Source organism: Nomascus leucogenys, chromosome 23 (assembly GCF_006542625.1).
Source record: "Nomascus leucogenys isolate Asia chromosome 23, Asia_NLE_v1, whole genome shotgun sequence".
In the NCBI taxonomy this organism is placed as follows: domain Eukaryota; kingdom Metazoa; phylum Chordata; class Mammalia; order Primates; family Hylobatidae; genus Nomascus; species Nomascus leucogenys.
The window spans coordinates 7,311,659-7,330,123 of NC_044403.1; the positions used below are offsets into that span (position 1 = coordinate 7,311,659).

An 18,465-nucleotide genomic window follows, 5' to 3' on the forward strand; every position below is an offset into this window, starting at 1 on the left:
TCTGTAGTATATCAAGTATAAAACTTTTTTTTTTTGGTCTTATTTTTTTGAATGGAAAATTTTTTCTTGATCACAACTGTAAATTCTGGACAAAATATAAAAAACAACTATGTGTAGGCCCTGGAGAGTGACCAAAAGCAGACAGAAACCTGGGGAGGGGGAGGTGTCTGTACCTGGAAGAAGAGAGTGAGACTAGGTGGGTTTCTGATTTGTATGGCCTTTTTTCCTGAGAGCACCTGCAAACTGGTGTCAACCAGGTGGTGAAAACTCAGATAGGAATGACAGTGTGGTGGTGGTAAAGATCTGGACCTGAACTTGTCTAGTGAGTCACTTTTACTAGCACCAATGATTTTCTGGCTCTTTGCAGGTGATTGAGAACTGGCAGTAGTTAAGGTCAGCTCAGCCACCACTAAATAATTGACCTCAACTGGTAGAGATGCCTGTTCATATTCTGAGAAAAGTACTTTGCAGATGCTTTGACTTTCATGAGAACTGTAATGGACAAGCTAGGACAAAATGCTTCACAAACTGACCTGCAATAACACTGGGTTGAAAGAGGTTGAGGAGGCAGAGTCAAGAGGATCAAGAAAAGGAAGTTATTTTAGATGGAGAAAGAGAAGCCCAGAAGAAGAAGTCACGATGATTTTTCTTTGGCTGGATTAGGACTATAAGCTTTCAAAATATACGGGCAAATCCTCTCTGAAATCATTGTCAGATAGATGTGTTTCTCTTTGAAAGACTATGCATAACTCTTTTAGTAGTTTTTCCCCCTAGTTTCACCAGTACTGATACTCTGAAGATAATCGCTTCACAAGATGATGGCTTCTTGCAGTGCTTTATAAAAAGATTAATATGTTAGAAACAGCATTCTCCTTGTAGTCATGTGATACCCATATTTTAAAAAGGTAGTTAATAGTTAAATCATTTGGTCAGGGTGATAGCATTCATCAAAAAATTTTAAATATATTCATCCCGTATTTTTAGTAGTACTTCAAAGTTTAGTGTTTATACTGTAATTTATGTGTGGGTATAGGTTAATTATGTCTTTCATGGAAAAATAAGTGGGAACATTTTGAATACCTAAGAGCAAGCACAATTCTAACTCTGAGTGAAACCAGTTTTAGAAATACTGGCAGCAACAAACCTATGCTTGATTGAAAACTTATATATGGAATTAAACATACTTTTAATATTTAAACCAAAATATGTGTTAGTCAAGAACATTATTGAAATTAGACATGTCTAAAAAGAGGAGATAATGCTAAATTTATTTGTTTAAATTTAAAAAACCAATAAAACCACACATTTCAAATGGCAAACAGGCGTGTACTTAACTCCTCTTGTCATCATAGACAGGCAAAATATGAGTGTAGCCGTGACTGAATGTGGCATGTTGCATCTGTTTTGCATTTATAAGTTAGAAAACATTTTGGCGGAAAGTTTTGCAATGAAATTACTTCCTTCTTTGAATGATTTGAATTATTTATGGCCTTGTACAGGAGTGTCCATAGGACCTGTCAGATATAAGTGGAAAACTGGACATTTGTAGAAACTTCTATTTCTGGTTAAGTTATTCTGGATTATGAGAAGAATTAATTACCATACAAACATGAATTAACATCCTTGGGATCGACTTCTTATTTGGGCAACTTGAGTGTTGGCTAAGTTAAAAAATGTACATATTACTAAATGGCAAGATATTACATTTTAAAAATAATGTGTTCTAAGACTACGGTGAGTGAATGGAACCAAACCACCTAGTACTGGTATTTAGCTTGTAATGATAAAATAATTTTAAGCTTCTGAAAAATAGATGCTAAACACTTAAACTTTCGAACTACAATGTATAAATTATGATACATGTCAGAGGGCGCTAGTGAAGGGTGATAAGCCAACTCTAGTCACAAAGCAGGAGCAGAGAAACAAGAAACCACAGAAATATGAGGAACGTGTGGGAACACAGCTGCCCCATTTAAAAAATGCGGCACAGTGAGGTTCAGTAACTAGCATAAACACAGCTGGTCAAGGATGAGAAGTCAGGTTTTTTTCTTCTCTTCTACTGCTGCTTCTAAATGCAGGTGAAGGAGGGAGTTGAATGACGTGCCAGGGTTGTGGGGGCCTGTGGTAGATTGGTGGGGTGGAGGGACAGTTTAGGTGAGAAGCCAGAAGATTGCAGCTGAGGGAGAAATTCATGTAGTCAAGCAGAGTGAAAATTCCAGCGTTGGGGGATCAAGTTATTCGTGATAAAGTTCTGAAAGTTCTTTTAAAGACAATTCTGCTGGGCGTAGCGGCTCACGCCTGTAATCCCAGCACTTTGGGAGGCTGAGGTGGGCGGATCACCAGAGGTCAGGAGTTCGAGACCAGCCTGACCAATGTGATGAAACCCCATCTCTACTAAAAATACAAAAATTAGCTGGATGTGGTGGCGTGTGCCTGTAATCCCAGCTACTCGGAGGCTGAGACAGGAGAGTCACGTGAATCTGGGAGGCAGAGGTTGCAGTGAGCTGAGATTGCACCATTGCACTCCAGCCTGGGCAACAAGAGCAAAACTCCATCTCAAAAAAAAAAAAAAAAAAAAAAGAAAAAAAAGACAATTCCATGATGCTTATGAACCTATCCACCATCTTAACCCCCTGTCTAGTAAAAGCTTTTAGTAATGTCAATTGTGGATGCCCCACCTTCTCTCTTTCCCCAAATTCATTTTATTTAAATGCATTTCAGAGCCATTTTGTTAGAAATGAACTATATCACTTAGTGGTAAATGAATCAGATATATGTTGTAAACAAACATCAGGAAAATAATATGCTGATTTTATAATATATTCCAGATGGAAATAGCATTTATGGCTTCATCAGAGAAAAGACACAACTAATATTTTATCAGTTATGTGGCATTTTCTTTGTAATTGTTGGAATAATGAGGGACTGGAGACAAAGGAATTATTTGCCTTCTTTTAGAAATCTATTTAAAAATCTGATAGCCACATATTTTATACATTAATTTTTTATACCCCATGTGTATTCCTAAAGTATATGCTGTTTAGTATAGCCTATATATGCATCTGTATAATGGAATTATATAACATTCATTATTTTTGGACTCGCTTTTTTTAAAGCTCAACTTTATGTTTTTGAGATTTTTAGTGTCGTTGCATGCAGTACAGTTTATTCATTTTTTTTTGGTAGTTTTCTGTTGTATGAAATTATTCATTTAGTTGTACCTTTTGATATTTTTTGAGACGGAGTCTCGTTCTGTCGCCCAGGCTGGAGGGCAGTGGCGCGATCTCAGCTCACTGCAACCTCCACCTCCCTGGTTCAAGCAATTTCCCTTCCTCAGCCTCCCGAGTAGCTGGGATTACAGGTGCGTGCCACCATGCCCAGCTAATTTTTTTTGTATTTTTAGTAGACACGGGGTTTCACCATGTTGGCCAGACTGGGCTCGAACTCCTGACCTCAGGCAATCCACCCACCTCAGCCTCCCAAAGTGCTGGGATTACAGGTGTGAGCTACCACGCCCGGCCTAGTCATAACTTCTTTATCCATGTTACTATTGATGAAAATTTTGGTTTCTTTCAGTTGTTGCTATTATAAACAGTTTTGCCACGAACACTCTTGTTCGTACGTGTCTTCAGATGCAAGTTTGTAAGATTTCTGTAGAGCATATATGTGTCTAGAAATAGAAATGGTGAATGGAAGGGCATGCCCGTGTTCAACTTTTAAATGTCACATTTTTTCCAAATTGCTTTTTCTCATTTCTACTCTCTAAAGCAGTGAATGAAAATTTGCATTCATTCAAAACCTTACAGACATTTCAATTTTTTTCTTACCTTACTTTTTACCAATTTGTTGGATATGTAGTAAGATTTCAATTTGACTTAAATTTTTTTTCTGATTACAAATGAAGTTGAACATTTTATTGGACTTCTAAAAGATATTAGTGTTTCCTCAGGCTTATTTGTGGGTTATTTTGCATTTTTCTGTTTGGTTGTCTTTTTCTTATTGATTCTTAGACATTCCTTATAAATTTCTGATACTAAGCCTTTGTGGCAAATATATTCTAGTTTGTAACTTGTGTGTTAAGGGATGCCGTTAGTATTTATGGTTTCTTTGTATGAACGAGAAAAAAGGCTTCTGTTGGCTGCACAGGCTGTTCTCTTGTGCAAACATACCATTACTTCTGGGCAGATGCAGCTTGTGCCACCGTATATGGCTTCAACAGTGGAACACAGATCACATTTCAGAACTGATTTTGTGTGCTGCCACCTTTTTTTTTTGGAAACAGAGTCTTGCTCTGTTGCCCAAGCTGGAGTGCAGTGGCGTGATGTGGGCTCACTGCAACCTCTGCCTCCTGGGTTTAAGCGATTCTCCTGCCTCAGTCTCCAGAGTAGCTGGGATTACAGGTGCGTGCCACCACGCCCTGCTAATTTTTGTATTTTTTTGTAGCGATAGGGTTTCGCCATATTGACCATGCTGGTCTTGAACTCTTGACCTCAGGTGATCTGCCCACCTCAGCCTCCTAAAGTGCTGGGATTACAGGCCTGAACCACCATGCCTGGATGCTACCACCCTTTTTATAATATGCTTGTACAAATGCACAAGCATAGCAATGGCCTTGTGACTCTTCTGTGTCTTTATATTGTCCTTGGGTGGATGGAAGTCTTACTTTTAATGTAGGCGAACTTACCGGTCTTTTACGTTTTGTCCTTTATATTGTCTATATTATCCTTAGGTGGATGGAAGTCTTACTTTTAATGTAGACAAACTTATCGGTCTTTTATGTTTTGTCCTTTTTGTTTAGTCTGGCTTAAAAAATTTTTTCTACTCTCCTATTCATAAATGTCATCATCCATGTATTCTACACGTTTTATAGTTTTACTTATCACATTTGAGGCTTTAATTCATGTGGTATTAACTTTTTATGTGAAGAAGGGATTATGTCATTTTTCCCCAAATAGACAACTGATTATCCTAACATCATTTAATAGTTCATCCTTTCCTTACCTTAATGTGTTTTGGTGTTGAGTTTCTAGATATAGCACAAATCAGGAAGGCGTTATGCAAATTAATGATGTTTATAAAATACTTCAGTATATAATTGTGCTTTCTAATTTTAGATACTATAAGAATGGAATTGTAGAATTATGAGATGCCAAAGCTGGAATGGACATCGATGAAAGTCAGTTAGCATTTCAGTAAAAAATATTGGAGCGTCTACTACATCTCCATTATTTTACCATGCATGTATACTTGGAAAGCAGAGTATGTGGATATATAAGAGAATACAAGTTCAGCCTGGTAGAACAGAAGGAGGGAGCCAAGTCTTTGGTCTTGTAGATCTGGGTCCAAATCTTGGCTTTGCTCTTGAGCTGTCATCTCCACCATATCATTTGATCTCTCTAACCTGCAAGAGAAAAATATTTTACAAAATTGTTTGGAAATTAGTAATTACATTTATAAACATATAGAGCAGTACTTGGCATGCAATCAGTGATTGATAGATTATAGTTGTTATTTGGTTGGGAAGATAAGACTAATGTGTATGTCATACTTATATCTTGTAAACTAGAAGATACTCTAAAATTGCTATGGGGATTCAGAGAAGAATATCTCATCATGGGGAATATAGCTTCAGTGAAGAAATGAAACTTGAAGGTGTGTTCAAAGGATGGATTTCAGTTAATTTCTATAGATTGAAGCCAGGTTGGATGGATGGATTTCATTTATATTTCTGGACACGGACAGCAGTAGAGTGTCTTAAACAACAAAAACCTAGAAAATAGATCAGAAAACGATGCATTTTCTCTTGACTGTTGGCATTTGTGAAAATAATTAATAGTATACTTTATTTTTGACAAAGCATCAGTGGACTTGAATTTAATGCATAAACATAACTTTTTCATGTAGATATTATACTTCTCACAGAATTTTTAAGACTCTTGTTATGTCCAGTTAAAATTCCATTCACATTTACAAAATTCATACTTATGTATAAAATCAAAGTAGCTATTAAATTTTCCTTATACTTTCGAAGATCTAATTGTTGAGTGATTTTTTTCTTGTAAGTAAAGTTGAACAAATAATTTACAGTTATGACCTTATGAAGAGAAGATAGGTAGGAAAAACAACAGGTTTTATGTTACATGAGTTTTAGTAAAAAATTGAGAATTTTAGGCTATTGCTGTAATTGTCTGTTTGGCTTACTCACTAGTTAGTTCTAAGAAAAATAAATGTAACCCATTAAGATGTGCACTGATGGACTGGATTGAAAGGTGCTACCTGAGATATTGTTTTTTAGAGCAGGCTTTCTTGGCCTTTTTCAGGATATGACATTTTTGATAATTTTCTGGGACATACCTACATAGGGAATATTTCCAAATCTCTCTTCTGTCTCCTATTAGTCAACTGTTTATTGCTTCTAGTTATTTTATTGTTTATGCTAACTACCAAAAATAGCATCACTGATTTTAAATGTCACTTTAATCATTCATCAATTAATTATTTAGCACCGTCTATATTTTAAGCATAATGCTTAAAGATGGCCCTATAATGGTGAGTAAGACAGAAATGGACTGACTCTCTTGGAGCTTATAATGATGTTGCATATATATATATATATATATATATATATATATGAAATTGTAAAATTATACTGGGCTGTGGTACAGTCTATTGGTATAGGATAGCCTAGAGTATTGTGGGAGTGCAGAGCAGATCCTCCTACTCAATTTAAAGAGGGTTAGAAAACTTTTTAAAACACACAGTCCTCATCTCCAGAAAGTTTTATTCTAATAGGTCTGGACAAAGGAAAGATTTTTGGGGGGGTTATCCTTATTATTTTTAACTCCCCAAATGATTCAGCCAAATTTAGGGAACACTGATCATGAGTGGTTAAAATGGGCAAAATCATGACGTGATCTAAATGAGTTAACTAGGGATGGAATAGATCAATGTTTTTCAGATGATTTTCTTCTTGTAGACCAAAGGTCAATCTTTATATTTATCCCTGTTTGGTTGTAAATTCTGGTCCTTAGGTTATAAAAGTTAACTGCCCTACTGGTGGGTGGGAGAACCTGGCTTATCAGTGGTACACATGAAAAGGACCTGGAATTATTGTTTACTATAAACCCCATGAAAGTCAGAGGGGAACCTTAACTGCCACAGGAGCTACTAAAATTGTAGGATGCATTTCTGTAAGTTTAGTATCAGAAAGAAGGAGGTAATAGTCCTCTGTACTCTGCCCTCGTTGAGGCGCATCTAGACTCATGTGGATAGTCTCAAGGATCACAGGTGAGGGGATGCCGGCACTTGGGGTATATGAAGGATGCTGAACTCCTGGTAAATATCCACATGGAGAAGCACTGGAGAGAAATCAGCTTGCTCATCTCAGAAAAAGAAAACTTAGTCTATCTAGTCCCAGAAGAAAGAACTGGGAACAAAGAGGGAGAGTTAATTGGGAAGCCAACATCATTTATTCACTGACTCATGTATTTATTTAACAAATATTTATTTAGTATCTATTGCACCTCATTCTAGTAGATGCCAAGGATATAATGGTAAACAAGATGGATTCAATCTCTGAGTTCATGGAGCTTAAAGTTTATTGGAAGGCTGAAGACAATTAGGCAAGTAGATAGAAGAAAATATAGTAAGTACTGGGAAAGATAAGGTACTGTTTCATCTCCATATAAAACATATTTCTAATATTAGGGCTGTCCGAATGATGGTAAATGGTAAATACATTGGCCTTGGAAGTATTCAAGAAGAGGCTGTTGGGGATATTGTAGAAGTTGTTCCAGGATTTTGGCATTAAAAGTCAAACAGGATTCCAATTACCATTAAAATCCTGTTTGACTTTTAATGCCAGTGATCATGTATGTCTTGTAACAGATTCAGACTCCTTGCTTCTTCTTGTCCTTTCCTTCCTTCCATTCTCTTCAAATTCAGTTCCAATTCTTTAAGTTTTCAGGATGAAATGACTGCCTTTGTGATTTTCACAGACGTTTTTGTGTAAGAAATGGGACAAATTTTTAGAACTGAAATCACTCTTAATTATTACGTTTTTATCTGGGCTATCAGATAATTGAGGATAGATATTAGTGTTCACATAAATACACTGTCATCTGATTTATAGCTTCAGTTCCCATTCCTCTTGATGGCTGGTCCACACAGGTGGGGACTCAGTGACATTCATAGAAGTCTGTATTTTTGTGGGAATACACAGGTACAAGGAATGAATAGAATGTCAGTGTCATTTGTAATTTTTACATTATGTAATTTTTATGTGCTCTAAATAAGACTATGATTTTTTGTTCATTGTATTCGAATTCTTAACATGTCTTAACCAATTAGAAAAGCTGACCTTTCCCTCACAGCACTTTTATTTACATCTTATGTTGTAATATTATCAGAACTATTAGAGCCTTTCAGATTCAATGTTACAGGCTGAAATTGGACATTGTGGAAGTTTGGGTTTGCTTTCTCTTGACCCAATGTGACTTCCTGTTTCTAATAAATCAGTTTTTAGAGACTCTTAAAAGGAATTTCTTGCATGCCTGGCAGCTCTTGTAAAACCACATTTTAGTAAACCAGTGTGAATGAAGGATATATTAAAAAAATCAAAGAACTGTATTTCTTGACCAAATCAGCATTTTGTTTTGTGGAAACTGGATTCCACAGAAAAATCTGTTGATTTAGGAAGTGTCTGCTTCCAGTAACTAGATAAACTGGGAAGCAAAAGTTTCATTTTGATTAAGTCAGTCATCCTAGTTCAACTCCTGTGCTGGAGTTGATGCATGCTAGTGAGTCTGGTTAATACTTCTTTTTTTTTTTTTTTTAAACCACAAGGTTGCAATTTGGGCATCTCCCTTTAAATGAATTCATATACATGTAATTAATTAACATGCATTCTCACAATATTCTGGAAAAAAACCTGGCTATCCCCACCACGTAACCAATGGAGAAATGAACGTTAGTGAGTCTGGTATTAAGAGATCTTTCTTTTCGAACAAGAGATTCATGTCTCCTGGCTCTCAGTTCAGAGATTCAGCTTCTCTGTCTTGAAATTGTCCTACAAATTGTCTTCTCATAGATATTTGAATAGAGATTAAACATGTTATTGCAGCTACAAAGGCAGTTTATTCATTTGACTTATATTTGTTGAGTACTTGTTGTGTGTCAGGCACTCTTCTAGAAGCAGAGAACATGTGAAGACGCAGGGTTCTTGATTTTATTTGTCCATTAAATGGAAACTGCCAGAAGTTGTAGTAGGTACTTTAAAAATACTAAGTCATTTAATCTTTCTAACAATACAGTGAGGTAGATATTTTTATCCTTACTGTTTGGGTATAAAGAAGGAGGCCTGAAGTCACCTAGCTAGTAAGTGGCCAAGCCAGAGATTGAATGCAGGCCAGGAAGGCATAACCACCTACTCTATGGGCACTCCAGAAGCCTGATCTCATAAGCTTACACATTCCCTGTAAAACATACATACATACAGGGGGAAAAAAAAAGAGGCAGGAAAATAAAAACTATGGGTAATCTGGCCGGGCGCGGTGGCTCACGCTTATAATCCCAGCACTTTGGGAGGCCGAGGCAGGTGGATCACGAGGTCAGGAGATGGAGACCACGGTGAAACCCCGTCTCTACTAAAAATACAAAAAATTAGCCGGGCGTGGTGGCGGGCGCCTGTAGTCCCAGCTACTCGGAGAGGCTGAGGCAGGAGAATGGCATGAACCCGGGAGGCAGAGCTTGCAGTGAGCCGAGATTGTGCCACTGCACTCCAGCCTGGGCGACAGAGCGAGACTCCGTCTCAAAAAAAAAAAAAAAAAAAAACTGTGGGTAATCTGACCACTCTTAATATTTTGCTGTGTTCCATTCCTTATATATGTATGTGTAGAAGTGTGTGTGTGTGTGTGTGCGCGTGTGTGTGTAAGCATATATGTATCTTATTGATTGGTTACCACTACATTCACAACATACTGTAAACATTTTGCAGGCCAGTGCATTTTGTTTAATGTAGTTTTAAACAGCTCTGCAGTGTTCCATGTCGTGAGTTATCTAACTAGTTTCCTACCTCTTAACAAATGTTTCCAATGTTTCAATTTCATAAACCAGGCTTTAATTAATATCTCTACAACCAAATCTTTTTACAGACCCATGATTGTTAAAAAGTTACTTAGTGAAGAAAGGTATTAAAACTTTTGGTAAATATTTATGCAATATCCATGTGCAGTTTATGGTTTATGAATATGACAAGGATGTTAACAATGTAAACATGCTTTTCCCTCTAGGTTAGTGGATGACAGATGTGTGGTGCACCCAGAGGCCGGGGACCTTGCCAACCCTCCCAAGAAGTTCAGAGGTAAGAAATACATGTTTTTTTTTTATTGTGTGAGCTAAGAGGAAGGATTGTTTTTGTGTCTTAAAGTAAGTAATGTTAAAACTTTATTCAATGTGAAACTTTCAGATATAAATATGTTCACTGAAAATTCTTTCAACAACTTTTCCATTGTTTTTCTTTTACATATTGAGGGATTTACAATGAAAGAATAGTTTTAATTTTTGTTTTGCCAGACAATGGTCTATCTGTTAAAAGGAAATCTTGGTAATTAAGTGTGAAAGGCTACTTGTCAAGCCAGTAAATGCAGCTGAACGGTATTTATTTGTATACTTCTCTGACAGTTATAAATGTTATAGTGTTGCATTGTTACCTTTTAAATTTATCTTTGTAAACTCTCCAGGCATGTGGCAATGATGTGTTAGCTTACTTTTTAAAATAGCAATTTGATGGTGTGTAATAACTGACAATTGTCTTAGAACTCCTAAGTATAATTTTAGAAATAGCTTGATAATTTCCTCAAATGAAAAACTGATCCTAGTAAGAGATTGATTATAACTCAACTCTTACAAAAGAAGGATTAATGGAATCTACAGAGAATCACAGAAAGCTAAAACTAGTCATTAAAAGCTTGCCCAAATCAATTTCATAATTGGTACATAATTATAATAATAAAAATAATTTTAAAATGGCATTTATTTTGAACAATGTATAACCATTCATTCTCATAATGGTGAAAAACGGCCTTAATAAAGGATTAAAAGCTGGAGAGAGATGGAGGGATTCTCAGAGCCACCAGCCCAAGTGAAGATTGCTGCTTACTGCATTGGAAAAGGGAGACAGTTAGCATTGGGTTAATGTTTACCATGTTTTACTCTCTGGGATAGGAATTTTATTTACAATATCTCTTAGGGGAATATTTTATTTGCTTCATTTTCTCTGGACTGAGATCCTTGCAGAGAAACTGACATGCACAAAAAATGTCCTTTGAGTTAAACTGGTCACTTTATAAGAGATCCAGATTTCTCCCCAAGTAGAGAAATTTGCGTAAGACAGAATGTGGAAGACAAACTACTCATTGGAAACACCTGCAAAATCACTCAGTAGGGATACTCTCCTAACCCCGGGCAAGTGAGGTCTTCTTGCAGTAAATAGTTTCCACTGACGATGGACTTAGAATGAAGCTACCTTGAGGGGACACGTAGGCTACTAGTATTCAGGAACAACCTGCCAGAGACAATGCAGGAAGTGTGTGTGAAATGACCCGAAAGATAAGAGGGTAGAGAAACGCTAATGGAAGGACAGATGGTGTGAATAAAGGTAGATTCCGAAAAGAATGAGCTACACATTGTGTAAAGATGAGGGGAGAATTAGGGCTCTGGAGGAGAGATCTGAGGAAACCACCCAGAATGTAGCACAGAGAGATACAAAGAAGAAGAATTTGGGTGAGTCATGAAAAGCTTGGAGGACAGGCTGAGAAGGTCCCGCAGTGTCTAACTGAATTCTAGAAGGAATGGCTAGGGAGACTGGGATAGAGGCCATATGTGGAGGAATGTGGGTGAGAACTTGCTAAACTGAGGAGAAACACTCTTCCCCAGGTGGAAGAGGCATACTGAGTTCAGAGTAGTGATGGTAAATACAACCACATCCACTGCTAGACACTCTTTGGTGAACTATAGGGTATTAAAGACAAAGAGAAAAATTCTAAAAGCAAACTGGGACAACAAGTCTGTATTTGTAGCAGGAAAAAGCATGAGGTTCAGGTTTTGACTGTACTGCTTGCTGCCTGTGTCATCTCAAGTAGGTCACCTACCTGCTTTGAGCCTCAGAGGACATCTGTCATTGGCTAATGGGAGTAGAAGTGGCTAATAAGAAGAACAATGACTACCACACAACGTTTTGTGAGCCCTGAAATATTTCCAGAGAATAAATGTAAAAGCATTTTAAGTCATTATACAAATGGGCCGGGCACGGTAGCTCACGCCTGTAATCCCAGCACTTTGGGAGGCCGAGGTGGGTGGATCACCTGAGGTCGGGAGTTCGAGACCAGTCTGACCAAGATGGAGAAATCCTGTCTCTACTAAAAATGCAAAATTAGCCGGGCACAGTGGCTCATGCCTGTAATCCCAGCTACTCAGGAGGCTGAGGCAGGAGAATCACTTGAACTCGGGAGGCAGAGGTTGCAGTGAGCTGAGATTGTGCCATTGCACTCCAGCCTGGGCAACAAAAGCGAAACTCCATCTCAAAAAAAAAAAAAAAAAGGATGGTTACCTTATGATAGGCATGATGCATTTCTGTTAAACATATTTGACTCCACCCTTACATTACTGCCTCTTCAAGAGCAGGATTTTATTTTCTTTTTGTATTTTCCAGGCACAGTGCTCTGCCCATAGTCTCATAGTCTATATCCCCCAAAATAGCCATTAGGTGCTTTTGGATGAGACACTCAAACTTTTTCTGGGATCATGTGACAAAACTTGGTTTCCAGGGGTGCCCACATTTCACAGGCATGAGCCTGGGCAGCCTTACTCTCTGTTGGTCAGGAAGAATTAATCTTTCAAAGATAAACATTTACGCTTCATGGGTGCCTTTCCTCTTTCCCTCTTTCGGTCCACAGTGAAGTAAATTGTTTTAAATTTGCAAAGATTATTTCAGAGTATCTAAGGGAACCTGGGGTAACAGCTCTGTACCCACTAGGTAATTATATGCTGATACTTGGTCTCATATTATTCACTAGGCACTGGTTCAGAGCATGAATCACTTTTTCAGACACTCCATCCTTCTAGTGAAAGGCTGGCTTTTCCTGTAATCCAGTCATTGAGGTCATTATCCTTGCTGGTTTACTCTCATTTTCTACCTCCAGTTTTAGATTAACTCATTTATCTTACTACAATCATCATTGGAAAAGGTGGGTTCTTTCCTATTGGGAACTCAGGGTTCTGTCTTATCTTAAAGCTCCAGCCTTTCTCCCATGATGCATCGTTTATGCAGCTGGAGTCCCAGAGAATTCCCTGAGCTGGGCTTGCCTCTGCCCTGGCCTTCTTAACAGCCAAGAGCAGACAGTGCCTGACCAAATGCCTCATCCTTTTGCATAGCTTGTCTTTACAGCTCTTGCCTTAGGCCATTCTCTGCATGAATATATTTCCCCCATTTTTTTTTGGCTTTAAAAGCCATTGCTGTTTCATAGATTTGCCTCCCAGAATCACCATCCCAGCATTTCCAGACTCCCCTGCCAAGTTTCCAGAGCACCCTCCCTTATTGTTACTTTTTAGATAAGGTGAAGAAACAATAGCATATCAACAGTTCAGCTGCACCTTAGTTCCTCTTGCCTCAGCCAGACAAATGATATTCTCAAATTAATTTTAAAAGATTTTTGTTTTTCATACTCATGCTATGATTTGTTCAAGTGAATCACAGCATTTTAGAGCGGGTAGGCAATTAAAAGTAAATCTAGTACAACTCCTCCAATGTTTTTGACTGTGGCAACGAAGTTCCACAGTGAAATGTTCTTTTGACTGTGTCGCATTACCTCACTTGTGAACAGAGGAAACTAAGTTTTACCAAATAAACAATTTCCAAAGAGTTATTTCAAACCTGGTGGACAGCCATTTTTCGATAGAAACCATACAATAGATTGATATTAACAGAAACATAGTAGCTTTTTCTTATGTGAGTAAAATTTCTTTAATGATCAAATATTCTCCATTTTTAAAAGAGAAACTGTTAACATTGGAATAAATGTAGCTGTACTGAAGAGTTGTGAAAACGTACATAGAATTCTCTTCCACTCTGTTTCCCCTGTTATTTGCATCTCACTGGGGACATTAGTCTAAACTAAGAATTTACCATTGTACATTACTACTGACTGCATTCCAGACTTCAGTCATATTTCACCAGCTTTTCCACTAAAGTCCTTTTCCTGTTCCTGAACCCGTCGATGATCCTGTGTTGCATTTAGTCGTTGTGTCTCCTTAGTTTGCTCTATTCTGTGACCCGGTCTTAGTTTTCCCTGGCTTTTCATGATCTTGATACTTTTAAAGAGTACTAGCTAGGTATTTTATAGAATGTGCCTTGTGTGTCTGTCTGATGCTTTTGTCATGGTTGGACTGGAGTTAAAATTTTGAGACTACCACAGAGGTTATGTGCTCTGTGGTAGTTGGTATTATATGAGGGCATGTAATACCAACAGAGTTCATCACGGGTCTTATTTTTTGATGTACAATTTAATCCTCTTCCCTTTAATAAGGGCAGTTATTTTAATTGATTTTATATTCTTTTGCTTTTTCCTGTTCCTTTCTACCCTTCTCCCCCTTCACTAGAAAACTCTTCTTAGTATTATTTTTCTAAAAGTCTGCGTATTGATATATGTGCCATTTCTATTAGGAGAAGTCAACTTAAATCAACTTAAAGAGAGGTTTATGTCCTTCTCTTACCATCAGGGTGATAAAACACGGAAGTAATGGAGAACCCATGGACCATTTCCTGGAGGATGGAGGGAAGAGAAGACAGCCCCTTCTCTTGGTCGATTAGGTATTTCCCAGTGTTGGGCCATTTGGTCTTGAAGGTTCCAGTTCTAAGATTCTCTGAACATTTGTCACTTGACTATTTCATAATGTACCACACCTACCATGGGGCCACTTCTGGCAAGCAACAATCAGTCGTTTTGAAGTAATGAGTCAGAATGCTTCAGGAATTGGAACTAATATAGAGAATTTCATTGCTGTGCAATGAACACTAAAGCAGGTAGTAAAAATTAGGGACTTGGGAGAAAATGGAGAAAATCTTTTCTTTAACTGAGTTCCTATTCTTCAAGTAATTCAGGGAAGGCCTTTTGAAAGCTGGGCCTAACCTTTTGCCTCTGATCATGGAGGTTACACACTCGTGTGTATAAACGAAAGTGTGTTCTTGCTAGGCAGTTGCTTTGACTTTTTATGGAGTCGAACATGTCAAGCTTGTCTAACAGTGATTCTGTGCTCTCAGCCCGTGATGAATACTTGCTCCACCCGCTTAACAATTGCTATATTGAATTTCTTCAGGTTTGGTGTTAGAATACTTTCAGTTGTTGTTGTCTTTGAAGACTGAAACTATTTCAGATTTGAAATCAACTAAGATTTATTGAACATGTAATACATGCTATACTGTACTTGAGGTTTCCTGTGCATTATTATTTAGTCATCGCATGAAGTAGAAATTATTGCTATCCTAATTTTGCAGTGGAGAAAGTAAGTATAAAGAAGTTACGCAACCATCTTAAAGTTGCTGAGCTCCTTAGTGTTAAGACTGGGACTTAAACCAAGTTCTATGACTCTAGAGCTGTTTGTTTTAACCACTGTGCCATAGTATCTATTGAATTAGTCCCACCTATAAATTTTACCTGTTAGTCCTATAAAGCCACATTGATTGAATCTAATCCTTTTTCTACACAATAGCCCTTTAAGTGTTTGTTTAGAATGACCATATTCCTGTGGATCTTTTCTTCTAGTCTTCCTTTTTTTTTTTTTTTAGTTCTTTTAACTGTTGCCAGGTACAAATTCTTTAGGGATTTTTCTGTCTTCATTATACGACTTTGTTTTATGGTTAGGCTCCTGTTTGTCAATTTAACTCTGAGCTGTGTAGAAAGAACTGAACATAGTGCATTTGAGTTTTGTCTAATGAGAACTCCTCTCATTTTTGGATGCCACACTTGCACCCTCTGTTAGCGTTCTCTAATAGGGACAGAAATAATGGGATATAGTTCTGTATAATAGGATAATAGGATATAAAGGAGAGTTTGTGTTATATACATGAGTTTATTAAGAACTAATAGGATCTCTCTCTCTCTCTCTCTCTCTCTCTCTATATATATATATATATATACACAGGGGAGTTTATTAAGTAGTATTAACTCACATGATCACAAGGTCCCACAATAGGCCATCTGAGTCCCAAAGCTGAAGAACTTTGAGGGCAGGAGCATCCAGCACAGAAGAAGGATGTAGGCCGGGAGGCTAAGCCAGTCCAGCCTTTTCACATTTCTCTGCTGCTTTATATTCTGGCTGTGCTGGCAGCTGATTAGATGGTGCCCACCCAGATTAAGGGTGGGTCAGCCTTTCCCAGCCCACTGACTCAGATGTTAATCTCCTTTGGCAACACCCTCATAGACACACCCAGGATCAATACTTTGCAATCAAGTTGATCACTTTAATCCAATCAAGTTGACACTCAGTATTAACCATCACAAGTCCACCCCTTGTCAACTTGAACCCATAAACATCTCCTGAGATCATACATAATCTTCAAATAAAGACAATAATAAGGTCATAATTATGCCTAACATGATACAGCTATCCTTTGTACAACCAGAAATGCACCAATCCCCAGCCCAAATACTATTACATAAAGTTAACAATACTTAAATGCTGATATGAGGTCAATAAATCTTATGTCACATAATAAAGGAAAACGAGAATAAAATGAAAATATTTTCTTAGTACAAGTTTATACATATATGTACATGCTAAAATATGTTTTTAGCAAATGAAGGAGGAAATAATCATGACAATTACAGTCCTCGTTTTTGCAATTGATTATGTGGTCGTAGCTGGTACTAATGACTACCTTCTTCTACTACCCATCTGTATTCCTTCTGCCTTCAGCAAACACCTCAGCATGTCGTGGTGTTTTCCCTGGTGGCGTGACCCAAACCTTCATTCCTGAAGGGTCTGGGCCATTTGTGGTCGTGCCGGGATTGCGCTGTTCTAGTTTCTCATTGACTTTAATCACAAGGCATGGTAATACTAAGAGATGCCCCAAGGATCTCCTGTATTTCATGCATACTCTTCCTTACTTCCATTGTGGAGTCGTAGACTGATTTCATCTTGACAGCCTGGGTCAGTCACCCCAGCCAACACTGTAACTCTCTTCTTAGCCTGTTGACTTAAAGGTAGGAGGAACCCAAAGTGTCCAGGTGGCAATCTTGACTTCCAGTTTAATGGAATTGTTGTGTCTCCTGGTGGCAGCATTCCTTCCTTTGGAACTAAGACCTCTAGGCCAGCAGAACATAATGTTTGAATGAACAGAAAGCAAAAATGTTGTTAGTGGATCACTAGGGATGATGGTGAGTGGTGCCACTTCCATTTCCACCCCTTGATTCCTGGACCCTTGAATCCTGGCTATGGGAGAAACAGTGCCATATATTGGATGCTGGTTCAGAACATACAAAGTTCTGGAGAACTTTGCCCCAACCCTGCAAAGTATTGTCATCTAGTTGGCATTGTAATTGTGACTTCAAAAGGCCATTCCACTGTTCTGTCAATCCAGCTGCTTCAGGATGATGGGGAACATGGTAAGACCAGTAAATTCCATGAGCATGAGCCCACTGCTGCACTTCTTTAGCTATAAAGTGAGTGCCTTGGTCAGTGGCAATGTTGTATGGAATACCATGATGGTAGATAAGGCCTTCCGTGAGTCCACAGATGGTAGTCTTGGCAGAAGCATTGCGTGCAGGATAGGCAAACCCATATCTGGAGTAAGTGTCTATTTCAGTGAGGACAAAAACCTCTGCCCTTTCTATGATGAAAGAGTTCCAGTATAATCAACCTGCCACCAGGGAGCTGGCTGATTACCCCAAGGAATGGTGCCATATCGAGGGCTCAGTGTTGGTCTCTGCTGCTGGCAAGTTGGGCACTCAGCAGTGGCTGTAGCCAGGTCAGCCTTGGTGAGTGGAAGTCCATATTGCTGAGCCCATGAGTAACCTCCATCCCTGCCACCACAGCCACTTTGTTCATGGGCCCATTGGCAATGACAGGGGTGGCTGGGGAAAGAGGCTGAGTGGTGTCCACAGAATGGGTCATCCTATCCACTTGATTATTAAAATCGTCCTCTGCTGAGGTCACCTGTTGGTGAGCACTCACATGGGATACAAACGTCTTCACAGTTTTTGACCACTCAGAGAGGTCCACCTACATACCTCTTCCCCAAATTTCTTTGTCACCAATTTTCCAATCATGCTTCTTCCAAGTCCCTGACCATCCAGGCAAACCATTGGCTACAGCCCATGAATCAGTATATAATCGCACATCTGGCCATTTCTCCTTCCATGCAAAGTGCACAACCAAGTGCGCTGATTGAAGTTCTGCCCACTGGGAAGA

At 38.3% G+C, this 18,465-nt stretch overlaps 1 protein-coding gene across 2 annotated transcripts in view; it reads left to right on the forward strand.

Moving 5' to 3' along the window:
- The window catches only part of ITPR2 (inositol 1,4,5-trisphosphate receptor type 2), a 501,416-nt gene that overhangs the window by 33,096 nt on the left and 449,855 nt on the right, over positions 1 to 18,465 (forward strand). For both annotated transcript variants that reach the window (XM_003265625.4, XM_030804417.1), the window contains exon 2: positions 10,290 to 10,360. In XM_003265625.4, the coding sequence (XP_003265673.2) occupies positions 10,290 to 10,360 (71 nt within the window). The remainder of the gene's footprint in view (positions 1 to 10,289; positions 10,361 to 18,465) is intronic.